Source organism: Chamaea fasciata, unplaced genomic scaffold (genome assembly GCF_029207755.1).
Source record: "Chamaea fasciata isolate MVZ Bird 193981 ecotype frontalis unplaced genomic scaffold, bChaFas1.0.hap1 SCAF_16, whole genome shotgun sequence".
Classification (NCBI taxonomy): Eukaryota; Metazoa; Chordata; class Aves; order Passeriformes; family Sylviidae; genus Chamaea; species Chamaea fasciata.
Window position 1 is genome coordinate 14,681,952 of NW_027094101.1, and position 18,360 is coordinate 14,700,311.

The following is an 18,360-nucleotide window of genomic DNA, read 5'->3' on the forward strand; positions in this document are numbered from 1 at the left end:
GGTGGGTGATGACCTGTGCCCAGCTGAGCTCCCTGCCAGCCACACCTGGAATAACACTTGGAGTGCCACTGTCTCCACGTGACACTTGGAGTCCTTGTTCCTGCTGATAACCGGGTGCGTGAACAGCCAGTGCAGAGTCCAGACCTGGCTCTGCAGCCTGGCCCTGCTCCTGAGCTGTTCTTGGGCACTCTCAGCAGCTCTGCCCTACTCTGAGCTGCACTGGGGGACACTGGAAGGTGGCAGCCACCTCCTCCACCAGTCCCCTGGCTGTGGCTCCCTTTGGAGCTGGGCTGAAGGGATTTCATCACAGCACAGCTCTCCAGGATCACGCTGCTTCTCTTCCTTGGCTTGACAGAGGGTGAAAATACAAGATTTTCCCTTGGTCAATGCCTGCAGCTGCCAGGTGGCCAAAGCCCAGGCTCCAACCTGCCACCCCTTGTCCTAAAACCTCTTTCCCCTTTGTCACCCTCCTGTCCCATTCCCCTGGCCTGGTGAGGGGCCTTTCCCCACCCCCAGCCCCTTGTTTGGGGGCAGAGCCTTTTCCACAACTTGTTGAATCCATTTGCCCATGGGAAGCCACTGGGGTGTTTTTTGCCATGGTGCTGAGCACAGCAGGTCCCCAGAGCCCCCCAGACTCTGGCAGGGGTTCTGTCCCCCCACTCCGTGTGCCTTGGGAAGGCAGGGTGGGAACAGGGACAGTGGGATCAAGCCCGGCCCTCAGCTTGTTTCTGTGCGTGCTTCCGCGATACTCCTTCAAATCAGCAGAGATTTGGGAAACAGGCTCAAAGCAAGCAGCCTTTTCCATGAACTTGTCAAGCTGCTCTCCCGTGGGGTGTCTCTGAGTGCACGGGAAGCCCAGTAAAGAGTGATTGCCCAGCCTGGGATCTGGAATGGGGCTTGGAGGAGAGATCAGAGACGCTCCCACCTGGGCAGTTCTCTGCTGTGTCCAGGGCAGGTTTGTGCCCCACGGGGGGACACTGCCCCGGCTGCTCCCGGGGCTGGGGACTCCCTTGTGCCCTCAACCTTGTGGGCTGACCCGGCCTCTCCCTGCCTGGTGAATCGAGGGCAAAGCACGAGGCAGGTTTGGTTCCTGGCAGGCTCTGGCTCCCCTCGCGATGGGCTGGCAGGGCTTGGGACTCCAAACCGGGATGTTCCGTGTCAGGATGCTCCGTGCTGGAATGCTCTGGATGGGGAGGATGTTCCGTCCCGGGACATCCCGAGCAGGCGCGGCGGCCCCGGCTGCTGCTTTAAGGGGAGGGACGGAAGCCTGACCCGTCCCCGGGCTCGGCCGGGTCCTTAAAGCCTCCGCGGACCGACCGAGCCCGGGTCCGACCCGCCGGGGCCGCCATGGGCTCCCTGGGGCGCTGCCTGGCCCGGAGCCTCCCCCGGGGGCAGCCGGGCCTGAGCCCCCCCGGGCCCCGCTGCTACGGCTCCGGTGAGACACGGCTCCGTCCCTGTCCTGCCCCTGGGGACCCTGTCCCCACCCTCATCCTGCCCCCGGGGACCCTTCCCACATCCTGCCCTTGGGGACCCTGAGCCCACCGCTGCTCCGGGGGACCTGGTCCCCATCCCTGGGGCCTTCACCCCCTTCCCTGTCCTGCCCCTGGGGACCCATTCCACATCCCTGTCCTGCCCCTGGGGACCCTTTCCACATCCCTGTCCTGCCCCTGGGGACCCTTTCCACATCCCTGTCCTGCCCCTGGGGACCCTTTCCATATCCCTGTCCTGTCCCCAGTCTCCTGCTTGTGCTGCCCCTCAGAGCTCCTGTTGCCGTCCTGTCCCCTTGGTGCCCCATCCCCTCGGAGTGTCCCCGCTCCCTCCATCCCGGGCGGGTGGCGGCTCACGGGCTCCCTTCACCCCTTTGGGGGCAGTCGGTGCCAGGTGCTGCTGTCCCCAGCCCCGTGTGCCCCGTGGGATGGGGCAGAGGCCGGAGCCGGCGCTCCCTGAAGGTCCCAAGGGGTTCCGTGTCCCCAGGAGTGTGCTGGGGGAACCCCTGGGAGGACAAGGCAGGACCGTGGCAAAGCCGAGCCGCGCTCAGCAGTGCCCGGAGAAGCGTGTGAGCTCACGGGGTTCGTTTCTCCGGCTCTGTCCCCGCCAGCGCTGAGGCCACCCGGCCTCGCAGCCCGGGACGGGTCCCCGAAGCTGGGGAGTGGCAGTGAAGTGTCCTCTCTCCCTCTCCCTTCTCCTCCTTCCTGTCCCCTCTGTCCCTCCAGCGGACGGGATGCACTGTCCCTTGGGAGCTTCTGTCCCCCTCCCGCGGCGCAGCTGTGGCTGGGCGAGCAGCGCGGTGACACCCTGCTGTCCCACGGGTGACAGCGGGGCCGGACCCTGCCGTCCCACGGTGATCGATTTTCCTCTCCAGCAGCGCAGGGCTGTGACCGGGGACCCTCCGGGCGGGGGGAAGGCCCCGGGGCCGGGCAGGGGACAGTCCCCAGCGCCGGGACACAGTACAGACATCCCTGACTGAAAGGCTGTTTCCTGGCCACGGACATGTCCCTAACACCCATCAGGGCGTTCTGGTGCGTCCCCTGGGACCCCACCAGCCTGAGAGGCACAGCTTGTGCAGGGGACACGGCCCCGGGATGGGATGGGGACAGCGATGGGGACAGCGATGGGGACAGCGATGGGGACAGCGATGGGGACAGCGATGGGGGCGGGTTCCCGTGACAGCCCCGGGGCCGAGTCCAGCCCGTGGTGCCGCGGGGACACTCGGGGTCCCGCTGCCACCGTGCCCGTGTCTGGCGGGGTGCTGTGTCCCGCGGTGGTGACGGTGCCCCGCGGTGCCCGCGCAGCCCCCGCGGCGCTGCAGGAGAAGACGCTGGTGGTGGCCAAGCCGGACGCGGTGCAGCGGCGGCTGCTGGGGGACATCATCCGGCGCTTCGAGCGCCGCGGCTTCAAGCTGGTGGCCATGAAGCTGCTGCAGGTACCCGCGCCCGGCGGGGAACGCTGCTCCGGGGTGGCCGGAGGACACTGCCCGGGTGTCACTGTCACTGCCGCTGCCCCAGGTGGACCGGAGGCTCGTGGACCAGCACTACGAGCAGCTGCGGCTGAAGCCCTTCTACCCCGCGCTCGTCACCTACATGACCTCGGGGCCGGTGGTGGCCATGGTGAGGGGACAGCTCGGGGGTCCCGGGGGGACGCGGGGGCTCAGGGACTCAGCTGTCCCTGTCCCGCAGGTGTGGGAGGGCTACGACGTGGTGCGGTGCACGCGGGCCATGGTTGGGGACAGCAGCGCCGTGGGGACCATCCGGGGGGACCTCAGCGTGCACATCACCAGGTAAGGCAGCGGGGGGGCGGGACCCCACGGCCGTGGCACTGTCCCCATCCCTGTCCCCTCACAGGAACCTGGTCCACGCCAGTGACTCCGTGGAGACGGCCCGGCGGGAGATCGGCTTCTGGTTCCAGCGGGACGAGCTGGTGGCCTGGGACAGCAGGGACAGGGACAACATCTACGGGCTCTAGGGACGGACCCCGGCCGGGGGGCACCCCCCGCCCCCAATAAACCCCCGTGCCTCCAGCTCCGACTCCGGTCTCCTCCCTCGGATGTCACCAGCGACTGCTGGGGGCTCTGGGAGGCACTGGCATGTCCCCAGAGGGCACTGGGGTGGCACTGGGAAGCTCTGGGAGGCACTGGGATGTCCCTAGAGGGCACTGGGGTGGCACTGGGAAGCTCTGGGAGGCACTGGGATGTCCCTAGAGGGCACTGGGGTGGCACTGGGAAGCTCTGGGAGGCACTGGGATGTCCTCAGAGGACCCTGGGGCGGTACTGGGAAGCTCTGGGAGGCACTGGGATGTCCCCAGAGGACCCTGGGGCGGTACTGGGAAGCTCTGGGAGGCACTGGGATGTCCTCAGAGGACCCTGGGGCGGTACTGGGAAGCTCTGGGAGGCACTGGGATGTCCCCAGAGGACCCTGGGGCGGTACTGGGAAGCTCTGGGAGGCACTGGGATGTCCTCAGAGGACCCTGGGGCGGTACTGGGAAGCTCTGGGAGGCACTGGGATGTCCCCAGAGGACCCTGGGGCTGTACTGGGAAGCTCTGGGATGTCCCTGCAGAGGCACTGAGGAGCTCTGGGAGCCACGGGGATGTCACGGGAGGCTGGGGTGATGCTGGGAGATCTGGGATGTATTGAAGTAACACCAGAGGGCACCGGGAGTGTTACAGGAAGGCTCTGGGAGGCACTGGGTAATCCAGGGAGGGGGCTGGGATGTCCCCAGAGGACACTGCGGTGGTACTGGGAGACTCTGAGAAGCTCTGTTCCTGGGGGGGGGGAGGGGGGGGGGGGCACTGGATCGGTGCTGGGAAGCTCCGTGAGGAACTGGGATAGTGCTGGGAAGCTCTGGGACGAACTGGGGTGTTTCTAGGAGCACTGAGGCAGTACTGGGAAGCTCGGGAAGCCACTGGGATGCCCCTGGGAGCACTGGAACTGTCCTGGGAGGCCCTGTGAAGAACTGGGCCGTGCCTGGGGGGCGGCAGGGGCTCTGCAGGCAACTGGAAGAGACCAGGGTGGGGTCTGAACTGGAAAACTGGGGGCTCTGTGCGACACTGGGACACCGCTGGGTGGCACTGGGACACCACTGAGAGGTACTGGGATGCCACTGTGAAGCACTGAGACACCACTGGGTGGCGCTTGGGGGCCACTGGGACACCACGGAAAACACTGGGATAGCACTGTGAGGTGCTAGGACACCACTGGTATAGTGGCTATCACTGGGAGCACCGCGATAGCTCTGGGAGCACCGGGACAGCACTGGGACAGCGCTGGGACAGCTCTGGGAGCACCGGGATAGCACTGGGACAGCACTGGGAGCACCGGGACAGCACTGGGACACCACTGGGAGCACTGGGACAGCACTGGGACAGCACTGGGAGCACTGGGAGGACTGGGACCACTGTGACGGCGCTGGGAGCACGAGGACAGCACTGGGAGCACTGGGAGCGCTCCATCGCCCCGCGGTGCAGTTCCCGCCGTGGCCGCTCGGTGTCGCTGTGCCAGGAGCACCCCCGTTGCCCGGCGACGGCGGGGGCGCCCGCGCAGGCGCAGTGAGCAGCGCCCGCCCCCGCCATGGCCGAAGCCGCCATGGCCGCGCAGGTGCCCCCGGACGAGGACGGGGATGAGTGTCTGCCCCAGTACCGGCACCTGCTCAGCCCCGACCTGCTCGCGTGAGTCCCGGCGCTCCGGGGGCCCGCCGGGGCTGCCTCCCCGGGGCCTGGCTCTAACCCTGTCTCTGTCCCACAGGGGCCAGGTGGCTTTCATCACGGGCGGCGGCTCCGGCATCGGCTTTCGCATCGCCGAGATCTTCATGAGGTGCGAGCCCCTCCTTCCCTCCCTCCTTCCCTTCTTCTTTCCCCCGTTCCCTTCTTCTCTTTGCCCCTCTTCCCTTCTTTTCCCTCCCTTCTCTTCTTTTCCGCACTTTCTTCCTCTTCACTCCCCTTCTCTTTCCCACCGTCCCGTCCCTTTCCCCGCTGCGGTGCCAGGCCCTGGAAGAGCCGGGATGTGAAGCCGAGGGCGGCAGAGCCCTCAGGGAGGCTCCGGGGGCACGGCAGGACTTTGGCTCTCTCCGTCCACGTCCCACGGGCTTGGAGCAGCAGCAATTGCTGCAAGGAACAGCCGAACTCCTGGTGATCCCGCGGTGCTGGTGAGGAGTCCGACCCTTCTCACCTGTGCCTTCCCCGCAGACACGGCTGCCGGACCGTCATCGCCAGCAGGAACCTGCAGCGAGTGTCCGAGGTGAGTCTGGGCTTCAGCGGGAGAGCTGCGAGCCCCGGAAATCCTTCTGGATTCCCTGGGAATAGTGCAGTAGGAGGAACGGCTTCCCAGTGCCCCCCAGCCCTGGGCGCTCGGCGGTGCTGCAGGGTGGGGGCAGGTCTGGGGGGGCTGCACCCGCCGCACCCCCGGCACAGCTCAGTTAACCCGGAACCCGCCCGGGGGGGGCTGTTCCACGAGCGTGATGGCTTTTTTGGGAGACTGAAATGAGCTGTGGGGGAGGTTTGTCAGCAGGGCAGAGTCCAAGGTTGGACAGAAACTTGTCCAAACACGCTCCTACTCAGCGGGGAGTAGGACCAGACCCCAGGGGCTGTGTGGCTTGAGGTGGGTTGCACAAGTGTCCTGAGTTTTGGGGCAGAGGGGAGGGTGCAGCTGTGATTGACTGTCATTTCCCACTCCTTCATGTTCACATGCTCAAAGAAGCTGCAAAGCTCAGCAGGTTTTTAGTCCTCAGGGGCCAGAGTCTTCTGAGGCCACAAAATCTGCATTCCAAGACTCCAGCTGCCTGTGCACCCCTGTGTTGTTGGGGCTCAGAACCTCTCACAAAGCCCAAAACAGAAGGTGGAGCAGCTCTGAGTGTTGTGTGGAGTTGCTGCTGAGCTTGTGTGTCCCCCTGTGCTTAATTTGCTGGGTAAAATCTTACTCCTAATGAGCCATAGAGGTGGCTTGTGACAAACCCTGAGCTGCAAAGCTGCTCACAGCCTGACACCTGGCTGCTCTGTCTTTGCCCTTTTGCTCGCTGACTTCTTGGATCTAAAGGGCAACTATGCCTGGGCTCATGCCAAAAGTGCCTTGCTGAGGTCCAACTTTTGTACTTGCCCTGCAGAGGCGTTGCCTGGGATGTGCTGTGTCCATGGCAGCCCGTGCAGGTAACTGGGCTTAGCCAGCTGTGGCCAGCCCAGCATCCAGTGTGGCTGGGATACAACATGCAGGAGCTTTCCTTGGCTACCTACCCCAGGGCTAGCAGGCTGCAGCCAGGCTCTCTCAAGTCTCTTTTTGTTCTTTCAGGCTTCAAAAAAGCTGGTGGCAGCCACAGGGCAGCAGTGCCTGCCCCTGTCCATGGACGTTCGGCAGCCCCAGACCATTGTGGCAGCAGTGGACGAGGCGCTGAAGGAGTTCAAGAGGATTGACATCCTCATTAATGGTGAGGATGGACAGGGCAGGGGAGGGTTTGGGCTCACTGCTGGGCAGGGTGTTTTCCTGCACAGGCATCCCTGGGAGCACAGAGGAGGCAGAGATCTGTGTGTGGTACATGGCCATTGTTTGTCTAGGTGTGGATCATCCCTGCTCCCCTTGTGCTGGCCGTGCTGCTGGGCACCCAGAGCCACCAGTTTGTCCCTTACCAGGGCTGTCTCCACGTGCTCTCCAGCATGGAGACATTAGCCCTCACCCTCCCGTCACAGAAGGGCCCTGACATCTCTCCCAGCTCTGTCCTGCCTGTCCCTGTGCTTCAGGTGCTGCGGGGAATTTCCTGTGCCCAGCCAGTACCCTGTCCTTCAACGCCTTCAAGACAGTGATAGACATCGACACCTTGGGCACCTTCAACACCTCCAAAGTCATCTTTGAGAAATATTTCCGGGTAAGTGGCACGGAGCCAGGGGACTCTCAGGAGATGCTCTGGTAGGCAGGAGGTAGTGTCAAACCACAGTGTGCTCCTGGGGGAATCAGGGAAGTGCAGGGACCCAGAGCCTCCCTGCACAGATCCACTCTGTTCCCTTCCAGGGATCCCAGCCCTGCACTGGGGGTCCTCCTGTCCCTTGCCCTGGGGCTTTGCACTGTTGCAGCACCTTTCCATGTTTTGCCACCTGGAGAGGCTGTGATCTCCTGCTCCTTTTCCAGCTCTGCCACTTTCCCTTCTCACCTCTCCAGCAGGGTCCTGCTGGCTGCCCCTCCTCTGAGGTTCAGTGAGTAGAGCTGCCCCAGTGATGGCTTGGCAGTGCCCGTGGGTGACTGTCCCTCAGAGCTCTCTGTGACCTTGGTGCTGCTCCCTGCCTAACTCCACATCTCCTTTCCTTCCCCAGGACCACGGTGGGGTCATTGTTAACATCACGGCGACCCTGAGCTACCGAGGGCAGGCCCTGCAGGTGCATGCTGGGGCTGCCAAGGCTGCCATAGGTACCTCAACACACCCTGCTGGGGCTCTGAGCCATGTGGGGCCAGGAGAGAAACCAGTTCTTCCTAAATACTGGGATGGGAAGATGTGTTGGGGAGGGACAAGAGTGGATTGGTGTGATTACTGCATGCCTGGGTTTGGGATGAGGCTCTTCAACCCTGCAGGGGCCTTTGCTCTCAGCCAGACTCTTCTGTGGCTTTTTCTTCCCCTTGGAAAGAAGTTGCTGGAATAACTGTGCTCCCCGTTTCTCACTGCTGTTGCAATCCCTCCCCAGATGCCATGACCCGGCACCTCGCAGTGGAGTGGGGACCCAACAACATCCGTGTGAACAGCCTGGCCCCCGGCCCCATCTCAGGCACCGAGGGCTTCCGACGCCTGGGTGAGGCAGCCTGGGCTCCTGGCCCTGCCATGGCAGTGCCCTGCTGGAATTCTCTGGGAGGGGACCGGGAGGGGCCCCCAGTGCCGCGCAGCTCGTGGGGGCATGGCTGTGCTGTGGCTTGGCTGGCACAGCTCTGTGGGAACAGCCCTTCCCACATCCCTGGTACCTCCCAGGGCACTGGTTTGGCAGCAGTTTGGGCTCTCTGATGCCATGATGGAACATGCTCCCCCAAAACTCAGCCCTGCCTGAGGGGTTGGCTGTTGTAGTCCATCAGCAGAGTGCAGCCCCAGAGGATGGGAAAGACCTGGAGCTCTTGGAGTGGGTCCAGAGGCCATGGAGATGCTCCAAGGGCTGAAACCCCTCTGCTTTGGAGCCACAGATACCTCAGAGCCCCTTCCAGGCTCTAAAGGGGCTCCAGGAGAGCTGGAGAGGGACTTGGGACAAGGGATGGAGCGACAGGACACAGGGAATGACTTCCCACTGCCAGAGGGCAGGGATAGATGGGATATTTGGAAGGAATTGTTCCTTGGGAGGCTTGTGAGGCCCTGGCACAGGGTGCCCAGAGAAGCTGTGGCTGCTCCTGGATCCCTGGAAGTGTCCAAGGCCAGGTTGGATGGGGCTTGGAGCAACCTGGGATAGTGAGAGGTGTCCCTGCCTATGGCAGGGGAGGAGAAGGAGAGATCCCTCCCAACCCCAACCGTTCCATGGTTCTAAAACTCTCTGAGGTCCCGTCTTGAGCTCGCTGTGTCAGTATAAAATCCCTGCTGCGCTTGAGCTCCCCTCCTTTAAATCTTCCCAGTTTTTTTTTTCCCAGGGCTGTGCCAGGGTCTCATCCCAGTTCCCTGGAGCACTCAGCCAGCCCTGTGGGCTGTGCTGCAGTGCCTGACCGGCCATGGTGGTGGACAGTCGTCCCATGGTCCAAACTGACTCTCTCCTGCTCCTTGTAGGTGGGAAATTTGCTGAGAAATCCGACCAGTTCTCCATGATCCCACTGCAGCGTGCGGGGAACAAGACGGAGATCGCGCACAGCACGCTGTACCTGGCCAGCCCCCTCTCGTCCTACGTCACCGGCACCACCCTGGTCGTGGACGGGGGGAGCTGGCTCACCTCCCCCAACAGCTTCTCTGCCTTGATGGGTATTGCCTCCTCCTCTGCTAAACTCTAGGTGACTGCATTTCCCCCTCATGGGATTGGAGCAGGGCTCTTCAGGGAAACCCTGCTTTTCCCTGGGGCAGAGGGCGCAGATTCCGTGAGGAGAGGCTGAGGGAGCTGGGAAAGGGGCTCAGCCTGGAGAAAAGGAGGCTCAGGGGGGACCTTGTGGCTCTACACAACTCCCTGACAGGAGAGAACAGCCGGGGGGGTCGGGCTCTGCTCCCAGGGAACAGGGACAGGACAAGGGGAAAGGATCTCAAGCTGTACCAGGAGAGGTTTAGGTTGGGTATTAGAGAAGATTTTGTTGTGGAAGGGGTGGTCAGGCAGTGGCACAGCAGCCCAGGGCTGTGGTGGAGTCACCATCCCTGGGGGCATTTAAAAGCTGGGTGGATGTGGCACCTGGGGACATGTTTTAGTGGTGGCCTTGGCAGTGCAGGGGGAACAGTCGGGTTTGATGGTCTTAGAGGGCTTTTCCAACTGAAACGAAGATCTTAACCATAATTCTCCTGGGGCATGGCTGCTGTAGCAGTGGGTACAGTGTTCTCATGGACAGTCCTTGGGATGACTCGGGACAAGCAGTACCTGCTGGATTTTCCCTTTGAGCATGGCTTGTGACATGGTGTCTTTTGGATGCTTGTCCAGACACCTCTGAGATTCCCCCAAAGCAACATGATGCCCATTTTCTGTGCCCCAGCAGCAGGACTAAGCACAAAGAATCCCAAGAGCCTCTTCCTTTCATGAATTCCTGCAGCCTGGCAGGGGGAGGGGTCTTCCACCTTCCTCTCCTCCCTGCCTGTGTCCCACCTGGCAGCCTCCATGAGCTGGGCAGGCCCAGCAGGGCTCTGTCCCCACCTCCACCCTCTCTTGCAGGTGTGTGGGCTGCAGGAGCAAACCAACCCCACTGATGGACAGCCTGGGACTGACTGACGGACAGATGTGACCTGGGACACTGCAGGGGGACATCTCCCAGAGCCAGTGCTGACAGCCAGAGCCTCTCCTCGGCCACTGGTGATAGTGGTGACACTGTCACTCCCGTGTCTGCCTGGGGGACACAGCTCTGGGGGTCCCTACCCCCACCCTGTGCCATTGCTGCCTTCTGAGCTGCTGTGCCTGTGGGTGCAGAGACAGCGTGGAGGGCTGAGATGGTCACTGTCCCTCTGTGCCTCTCTCCAAGCTGTTCTCTTGGCTTTTCCCAAGCCCCCAGCAGTGCCACCCATGGATACCCATCCTCTTACTCCCCTCTCCCCTATCTTAGCCTGAGAACTGCCCCAGACCCCCAGCAGCAGCTCCTTTTTGGGAGAGGGAGCAGCTCACTCTGCCTGTGGTTGAGGTCACCCAGCGTGGTGGGCCCAGTTCTGCCTTGGCAACTCCTGGAAGGCAAACCCTGGCAGGGAGAGGTGGCTGTGTCCCCTAAGGGGTCCTGGGAGGGACAGGGGTCCTGGGGGGCTGCCAGGGATGCAGCTGGCATGCCCCTCTCCCTGGAGCAGAGGTGGTGTGAGGGCCGATCGCTCAGGTCTGGCTCTGCACTGCAGCACTGCAGGTGTCCAGTGGTCTGTCCACACCCCTCTGTCTGTCACACCAGTGTCACGCTGTCTCCTCCCAGGCACTCAAGCTGAGAGTAAATGAAGGGCTAGGACTGGAATCCAGTCCTGTCCTCCTGCTGGGCTGCAGGAGCCACCGTGGGGCTGCATGGGTGGCACTGCTGGGGCCAGCCCTGTCCCTGGTGCTGGCGCCCTGGGGGACACACACTGCTCGTGTGCACCCTCCTGCTGGTAGTTCTGAGGTTCACCCTGGGTTCCATGAAGCTTGCTCTCCCACTTAATTGTGTTTCCTACTTGATTGTAGACTTGCCAGATTTTCCTCTGTCCTCCAAGCCACAAATAAAGAACCTGCCTCCTGAGCAGTGATGCCTCTCTCTGCTGCATGAGCACCAGTGCCCTGCCCAGCTGACTGGTCCTGGTGGTCCAAACTGGGCCCTGAGGGAGGGGGGAGAGCCACTGCTCCCACTGCCAGAGCCTTGTGTGGCTCCAGTCCTCAGCTCTGGTGTGCCCCAGTGCTTGTGGGGCCCGCGGGGCTTGTGGTCCTGCCAGCTCCTCAGCTCCAGTGACCTTGGGAAGGTGGGTCCAGCAGCAGAGGTGGTGGGGAGGTGCTGAGCGCTTTGGAGAGACACTCGGCCCTTGAGAAGGATGGGGATGCGGTGCTTGGGCTGGGATCTGGCTGTGTCCTTTGCCCCAGCTCCTGGGATTTGGCTCCAGCCACACTGTTCCTCTTCCTGGGTTCCAGGATGTGTTTTCTCCTGAAAAGGTACTTACGTGTGTTGACCCTTCTGCCCAGCTGCAGCCTTGTCTCTGACCTGTATCCCTGTTCTGGGAGGCTTCATGGATTTCACTGTTCAACCACGACCAGGTGCCCGGGGCACTGTCAGGGCTGTCCTGGCTCTGTGGCCACCCCAGGAAGAGGAGCTTGGCCATGTGCCTCCAGCCCCAGGGGAAGGACAGAGCTCCGTGCCCAGCCTTGGCATGGCCTGGAGCTGCAGGAACCCATCCAGGGGTGCAGAGCTGCCAATCTCAGCATCAGGCTGTCACCTTCAGCCATGCAGGCACCTTGTTCCCCTGCCAGGCCCATCCATGCAGGGACCCAGGCTGCTTGAGCTGTCTGGAAACTGGGAATCATATTGCCCAGAGGATTTTGCGGGGAATGGTTTGGGCAGGTGTCACCGTGCAGCTGTGTTTCCCCCTGGGGGACTGACAAAGGAGCCCCCTCCTGCCCTGCTCACCTTTAGGAAGGGCTGTGACAAGGAAGAGGATTAGGAGTGGAGGTTTCCATCCTTCCCAGCGCTGGACTGACTGGGCAGGGGTGGCATCCTCTCTGCTGAACTCGGGCTGTCAGGGCTGAGTGTGCTGGGGGACACACCGTGGTCCAACCAGGCCGATCCGGAGATGTCACACGCCTCCATGGCCTGGGCAGCGTCACTGGGGTCAGGGATGCTCTTATTCATCAAGTTTGCTGCTAATTATACCCAGGGGTTGTAATTCCACCCACTGGGCCAGCTCATGGGTGTGTTAGCACGGTCATGCTGATGCTCCAGCAGAAACTGCAGGTGCCATCGAGCCTGTAGGCTGTGAGCCCTAACCATGGGCATTAATTAACTCATCGATGTGCTCCCGGGGGTGTCCCGGTGCTCAGTTCCCCCCTGGAGCAGCTCAGGGATCCTGGTTTACAATCCTGTCCCGCTGGGGTTGGGGGTCCCGGGGCACAGCTCATCTCCCCAGAGGGATTTGGGTGTCACGGTGCGCAGTTCGTACCCAAAGGGATTTGGGGTTCTGGTGCACAATTCACACCTGGAGCAGCTGGGCGGTCCTGGGGTTTGGGGTCCCGAAGTATGGTTTGGGTTTGAAGTCCCGGGGCGTGGTTTGGGTTTGGGGTCCCGGGGCGTGGTTTGGGGTCCCGGGGCGTGGTTTTGGTTTGGGGTCCCGGGGCGTGGTTTCTCAGCAGTGGGATTCGGGGGTCTCCATTCACTGCGCCTCCCTGGTCCCACGTGCTCGCGCTCCGCCTGGCCCCGCCTCTCCCCACCGGCCCCGCCCCCGCAGCGCGCGAGCCGGGGGGCGTGGCCTCGGCTCGGGATCGCGCCGCGAAGGGGCGGGGCTAACCGGACCGGCAGGCGAGTGACGTCACCGCCCCGGCTACTGCGGCGGAGGCCGGGCTGGATCTGCCGGTTCTCCGCGGGCGGCCCCGCAGCGGCGGCGCGGGCGGGCGGAGTTGTTTCTCGGCGCCGCCGCCGCCTCCCCCAACCCTCGCTCCCGGGCAGGACCCGCGGCCCCGGCGCTCGGAGCCGCCGCTCCCCGGGCGGGGCGGGACCGGCGGGGCCGCCCCCGGTGTCGGCGGGCGGGGCCGGCGCTCCTCGCACAAAGCCGTGAGCGCCGCGGGGACCGCACCGGCACCGGCACCGCCCCGATGTGAGCGGGGCATGGCCGCGGGGCATGGCCCGGGGCGGGCGGCGGCGGGCGCGCAGCCCCGGCGGTGAAGATGGAGCCGCGTCCGCCTGGGACCGAGCCCCCGCTGCCCCGGGGGCCCGGACCGGGGCCCGAGCCGGAGCTGGAACGGGAGCCGCAGCCGGACCTGGAACCGGACCTGGACTTAGAACGGGAACCGGAGCCGGTGCTGGACCTGGAACCCGAGCTGGACCTGGAGCCGGAGCTGGACCTGGAGCCGGATCTGGACCTGGAGCCGGATCTGGACCCGGAGCCGGAGCTGGAACAGGAGGTGGACCCGGAGCCGGAGCTGGAGCTGGACCTCTGGGCACTTGAGGCCACCGCTCCCGGCGCGGGGCCGCCGCCCTGGTGCCCGGGGGAGGCCGGGGGCAGCCCGGGCCCGGGGGGCCCCGCCGAGCCCCCGCCGGACGAGGAGCCGCGCCTCCGCCCGGTCTTCGACGCCCTGGACCGCGACGGCGATGGCTTCGTGCGGGTGGAGGAGTTCGTGCAGTTCGCCACGGCCTACGGCGCCGAGCAGGTGAGCACCGGGCACCGGCACCGCACCTGCCCGCCGTGGGCCCCGGGCGGGGCTGGCTCCGGGCCGGGCACCGCGGGCGGCGGCACCGCTGGATGTCCGGTGGCCCCGCCGCCCGAGGGTGATGGCGATGGCGGCTCCTGTCCGGGCTCCGGCCCTTGGAGAGCGGCAGTGTCCCCAAGGACGGCGCTGGCATCGCCGTCGCCGCGGGTGAAGGGCACGCGTGGCCCCGGCGGCTCCCCCCGCGGCCCGGAGGAAGCGGAGCTGCCGCGATCCAGGGGAGCAGCGCCGCTGGGAGCCGGCGGCTCTTTGTTCTCCATCGCCGCCGCCTCGGGGTCGGGCTGGGCAGCGGGGACACCCCGGGGCTGGGGCTGCTCCGTGCCGCCCTTGCTGACACCGCACTGGCCGTGGGCCACCTCCATAACGGGCACCGTCCCTGCCGTGGAACGAGATGCTCCTTAAGGGCCTTTCCAACCCAAACCATTCCCCGGTTCCCTGCTGCCTCGCTTATCCCGAGTTTGACAGCCTGAATGTGTATTTCCCCCCCCAGTATCTGCTGCTTTGTGCCCTGGCGAGCTGGTGTTCCCCTGCAGCGCATCAGAGGCGATGTAATTTGAAGCTGCCTGGGCTGACCCAAAATGGAGCAAGCTCCGGCAGCACTCACCAGGGGATGGAGATGGATTTGTTGGTGTTTCATGCACTGGCCTGGGCTGGCATCGCTACCAGGAAAAGAAGATTGATTTTTTTTTTTTTAAGGCGTGCAGGTATTGCTGTGAAGTTTCCCTGTGCCTGCCCAGGTCTGCTCTCCTTCTCCATCCGTGGCTGCTGCGTGGGTATTTAAGTGCCATGACAAAGCAAATCATGTGTGAAGGAGGCTTTTGGTGGAGGAGGGCTTTTTATCCCTATCCTCGTGCTAGGAACACCTCTCAAAGATAAAACAAAGGGTATTTATTTTAGATAAACAGCCCTGCAAAGTGGAGACAGGGAACTTCTTTGTGTTGCTGGTGGGGGCACTGTGTGTGCAGAGGGGCTCAAGGTGTGAGCACAGGTACTTCGGCCGCTCCTGCTTGTGCCGGGAGAGAGGCTTTTCTCCCAAATCCTCTGTTCTGCACTGTCCTGCCGTGGGCCAGGTCCCCTGTGCCACCGCCGTGTCCCAGTGCTTTCCCCAGCCGAGGAAGCAGGAGCAGACAGTCCGTGGAGGCTCCCAGCCCCTGCGCACGGTGCCGCCTCCCCGGGAACTGTTTGCCTTCGTGTCCCTTGGCGTGGAGCAGCCCAAGGACGTGGGAAATGGGGACAGGAGGTGGTGTGTGTGTGGCAGGGAGCATGGCAGGTGGCTCTGGGTGTGCAGCTCAGCCCAGCACGCCCGGTGCCGGTGTGGGGATGGTGCCAGAGCTCCAGAGGAGCCTCACCGAGCCTGGAAAACACTCTGAGAGCACGGCCTGGGGAGGGGCTGTGCCTGTTAAAGTCACTCCAAAGCTCAGGGGGGTATCCCCGGAGGTTTTGTGCCACTGGATTGTGTCTGCCTGTGTGGATCCATCTGGGAAGGGGCTCCCTGCTCCGTCCTGCTGAGCACGGCCAACGCTGCGTGTGCTGCCATAAATGATGCTTTCGTTTCTCTTCAGCAAGAGGCTGGTACAGGCAGTTCTTGGCATGCAGGGGAGCTGGGTGCTGGTACCTGAGCACCTTGGGGAGGTTGGTGTGGCAATGCCTGAGCCAGCAGGTGCTGGGCACTCCAGGGGGCTGGCAGAGGAGGAAAGGTGATGCCTGTGTGTGTGCAAGAGGACTTGGTGTGAGTCCGCAGCTTGGAAAAGAGCAGGGCACACTGAGAGAGGAGGAGAAGGGGTTGGTGATTGGGTCGGTAAGCTCCCAGCAGATCATGGAATCACGGAATACCCTGGAGGGAAGGGACCCACAGGAATCACCCAGTCCAACCCCTGGCCCTGCACAGACCCCCCAACAATCCCACCCTGGGCATCCCTGGCAGCGCTGTCCAAGCACTCCTGGAGCTCTGGCAGCCTCGGGGCCGGGACCATTCCCTGGGGAGCCTGGGCAGTGCCCAGCACCCTCTGGGGGAAGAACCTTTTCCAGATATCCAACCTGACCCCCCCGATGCGTGGAGTAATAAAGGGAGGAGTTCTGGGGAAGTTCCTTGACCTATTTTGCATGAAGCAGCTGGAACCTGGGCCCAAAGCGGGTCTTCTGGAAAACGGAGATCCAGCTCAGGTGGAAGTTAAAGGGGAGGAATATCCCCGGTGGGTAAAACAGTGTTCAGGTGACTGAACGGGACCCTCAAGGTGGAAATAAAGTTTGTGCCACAACCAGAACTGGGATGCTGTGAGAGGGGGGTCGGGGTTTGATGGCTGGCTGGATAATCACAAAGGGCAGTTAATGAGGAACAAATTCCAGCCCTCTTGCTGGAGGTCCTGCTTCCTTTTTTCCTCCCCTCCCTCCTCCTGCCTGCTGCCCACGGCGCTGGGTTCATAGCGGTGGAACAAATGGCTAAAGTTAAGCACGACAAGCAGCTGATTCCCGAGGCTGGAGAGGGCTGAAGGGTTAAGGGGAGCCAGTGTGTGTGTGTGTATCCACATGGATGAGGAGCTGGAGAGCAGCAAGTGTTGTCTTTAGCGCTCGCTCAAACACCCAGAGGCATTCATGGGCTGCTGAGTGAGCGCTGTCAGCTCGTTTGGCTGCAACAATTATTAGCTAAATGTCAAAGGGAAGGCACCAGCTGGCGTTTATTCCATAAACACGACGGGATTGTGGATTTCTGGTCGGATGAATTGGGTATTTTTCTCTCCATAGGGATAAAAAGCAGGATTGGGATGGGGTTTTGCTTAAGCGGCTTGGGGTGTTGGAAGGCTGGCTGGGAGGGCTCTGTGGTTGTGGTGCTGGCGTGGGGAGGAGATCAAGGCACAGATAAAGGCAGTTTGTGTGGATCTGCACTGATAACACCTGGGAGGGATCGAGGCTCTTGCCAGTACCTTCATCTTCAGAGGGCTGGTGAGAGAATGGTGCTGGGGGTGACAGCTGAGCCAGGGTGGCCTCGAGCAGGGAAGGGACAGCCTTGGGATGGTCCTCCCACAGCCTCTCCCAGGAGGATGTTTGTCCAGCATGGATTGTTTTGCCACTCGAAAGGCTCACCCAGATCCCTGATACGCTCTGTGGATTTACAAACACGATGTGGGGCAGAAAGGTCTTGAGGACAACTTGACTTTCCTCGAGAACAACTTGGATTTTTCATCCCAAACCCCTGGACTGCTCCCAAACCACCTGGGAGGCAGCTGCCAGTGGTGGCGTGTTTTTATTGTCTCCTTCCTCGCCCTTTCCCCGGCATTTCTCTGGGATCTGATGCTCCCTGGAGCCACTGGCTGGGGCAGAAGGATGGAGTAAGATGGCCTTAAACAGCGAGCAGGGAGGTGGGGGCACACTTGATGTCACTTTTATGTCACCTTGTAAAGCAGGAGGGGTCGTGTCTTGCACTTCTGGGGGTTGCACAGAACCCAAGGCCATTGTGCAACCACATTTGGTTTAAATTTTTCTTTCAAAATGTAATTTTACGTGTCTTCCCCCGCTGTACCCTTGCATTGTGTCTGTCTGGCTGAGGTGACAGAGCCCAAGGCTCTTCTCCCTGGATTTATTTCCAGCAGGCTCAGAGGAGAATGGATTGTTTGTAAGGCTGAGGACAAGCGTCCTGCTGGCACCTTGGGTTGTTTTTCCTTTTTTGTTTTGATCTGTCAGACAATTGGAGAAGGAAAAGCCTCTTGCACCACGTGATCTCACTGCCTTGGCTCAATGAAGAGAAATCCCAGAGTTTGTCTAACTCACTTCCAAAGGCTCCTGTTCCAAGGGATCTTCAGCTTTTTTTTTTTTTTCCCCTCTTGATGACCAGATTGAGCTTCATTTCCGTGAGATTTGTTTTGCTTTCTTTAGCATTTCCATCCCTCCATACCTGTCCTGCCACCACATCAGCTCATGCTCAGCTTAGCTCTCCATATTCAGCTTTTGACTTTCCCTCTGGGGATGGTTTCTGAAGGGTTTTATCAGGTTTGTTGTACTTTTCCCAGCACTTTCTCAGCCTCTTGGAATGGGGTGCCCAGCCTGAGCTCAGAGCTGCGGAACAAATCCCATTTGGGGGCTGGCAGGGATCACTCCAGACAGCAGCTGCAAAGAATCCTGGAGTTGGTTTCTATTTTTGAATAAAACAATCTGAAAATCTGGCAGTTCCTTTCTGTAATGAAGTCTGGGTAGTGTCAAACTGCAGCTTTTTAGTGTTACGCCCCCCCCCCCCCCCCCGGTGATGCCAGGCTGGCTTTTCCTGCTCCCCTCTCATGGATCCCTTGAGAAGTTTGTACCTGGGACCAGGTTCTTCCTTCCACCTCCCTTGGCAATGCTGACCTTGCATCTGATTTTGGATGTCCTCCCTCTTCCCCTTGGTTTCCACCCAC

At 62.2% G+C, this 18,360-nt stretch overlaps 3 protein-coding genes across 6 annotated transcripts in view; all 3 read left to right on the forward strand.

The window, feature by feature from the left end:
• The first annotated feature begins 1,336 nt into the window (after positions 1-1,336).
• Positions 1,337-3,505, forward strand: LOC136297833 (nucleoside diphosphate kinase, mitochondrial-like). Of its 2 annotated transcripts, none has more exons than XM_066198098.1 (5): positions 1,337-1,435; positions 2,793-2,923; positions 3,006-3,107; positions 3,177-3,277; positions 3,342-3,505. In XM_066198098.1, exons 1-5 carry the CDS (start codon positions 1,348-1,350, stop codon positions 3,460-3,462), a joined length of 543 nt encoding a protein of 180 aa, XP_066054195.1. In that variant the 5' UTR covers positions 1,337-1,347; the 3' UTR covers positions 3,463-3,505. The 2 variants fall into 2 exon arrangements, with proteins under 2 accessions (XP_066054195.1, XP_066054196.1); XM_066198099.1 differs by having other exon boundaries at positions 3,360-3,505.
• Positions 3,506-4,417: 912 nt separating this feature from the next.
• On the forward strand, positions 4,418-11,304 carry DECR2 (2,4-dienoyl-CoA reductase 2). 2 transcript variants are annotated; one of them, XM_066198209.1, is made up of 9 exons: positions 4,418-5,161; positions 5,238-5,306; positions 5,678-5,729; positions 6,774-6,909; positions 7,220-7,344; positions 7,787-7,880; positions 8,153-8,257; positions 9,205-9,393; positions 10,280-11,304. In XM_066198209.1, the coding sequence occupies exons 1-9, from the start codon at positions 5,064-5,066 to the stop codon at positions 10,312-10,314; spliced, it is 903 nt and encodes a 300-aa protein (XP_066054306.1). In that variant the 5' UTR covers positions 4,418-5,063; the 3' UTR covers positions 10,315-11,304. The 2 variants fall into 2 exon arrangements, with proteins under 2 accessions (XP_066054306.1, XP_066054307.1); XM_066198210.1 differs by having other exon boundaries at positions 4,422-5,161; positions 9,205-9,422.
• A 1,902-nt stretch (positions 11,305-13,206) lies between these two features.
• RAB11FIP3 (RAB11 family interacting protein 3) overlaps positions 13,207-18,360 on the forward strand; it is a 73,860-nt gene continuing 68,706 nt past the window's right edge. Inside the window, exon 1 of one of the 2 annotated variants that reach the window (XM_066198081.1) lies at positions 13,207-13,918. In XM_066198081.1, coding sequence (XP_066054178.1) covers positions 13,436-13,918 — 483 coding nt within the window. In that variant the 5' untranslated portion in view covers positions 13,207-13,435. The remainder of the gene's footprint in view (positions 13,919-18,360) is intronic. The other variant, XM_066198083.1, reaches the window with a different exon arrangement.

Coding starts and splice junctions, on each gene's coding strand:
- LOC136297833 (XM_066198098.1), top strand. CDS start 1,348: ATGGGCTCCCTGGGGCGCTGCCTGGCCCGGAGCCTCCCCCGGGGGCAG. Junction 3,108..3,176: donor CGGGGCCGGTGGTGGCCATG/GTGAGGGGACAG, acceptor CCTGTCCCGCAG/GTGTGGGAGGGCTACGACGT. Junction 3,278..3,341: donor CTCAGCGTGCACATCACCAG/GTAAGGCAGCGG, acceptor GTCCCCTCACAG/GAACCTGGTCCACGCCAGTG.
- DECR2 (XM_066198209.1), top strand. CDS start 5,064: ATGGCCGAAGCCGCCATGGCCGCGCAGGTGCCCCCGGACGAGGACGGG. Junction 7,881..8,152: donor GGCTGCCAAGGCTGCCATAG/GTACCTCAACAC, acceptor ATCCCTCCCCAG/ATGCCATGACCCGGCACCTC. Junction 9,394..10,279: donor CAGCTTCTCTGCCTTGATGG/GTATTGCCTCCT, acceptor CCTCTCTTGCAG/GTGTGTGGGCTGCAGGAGCA.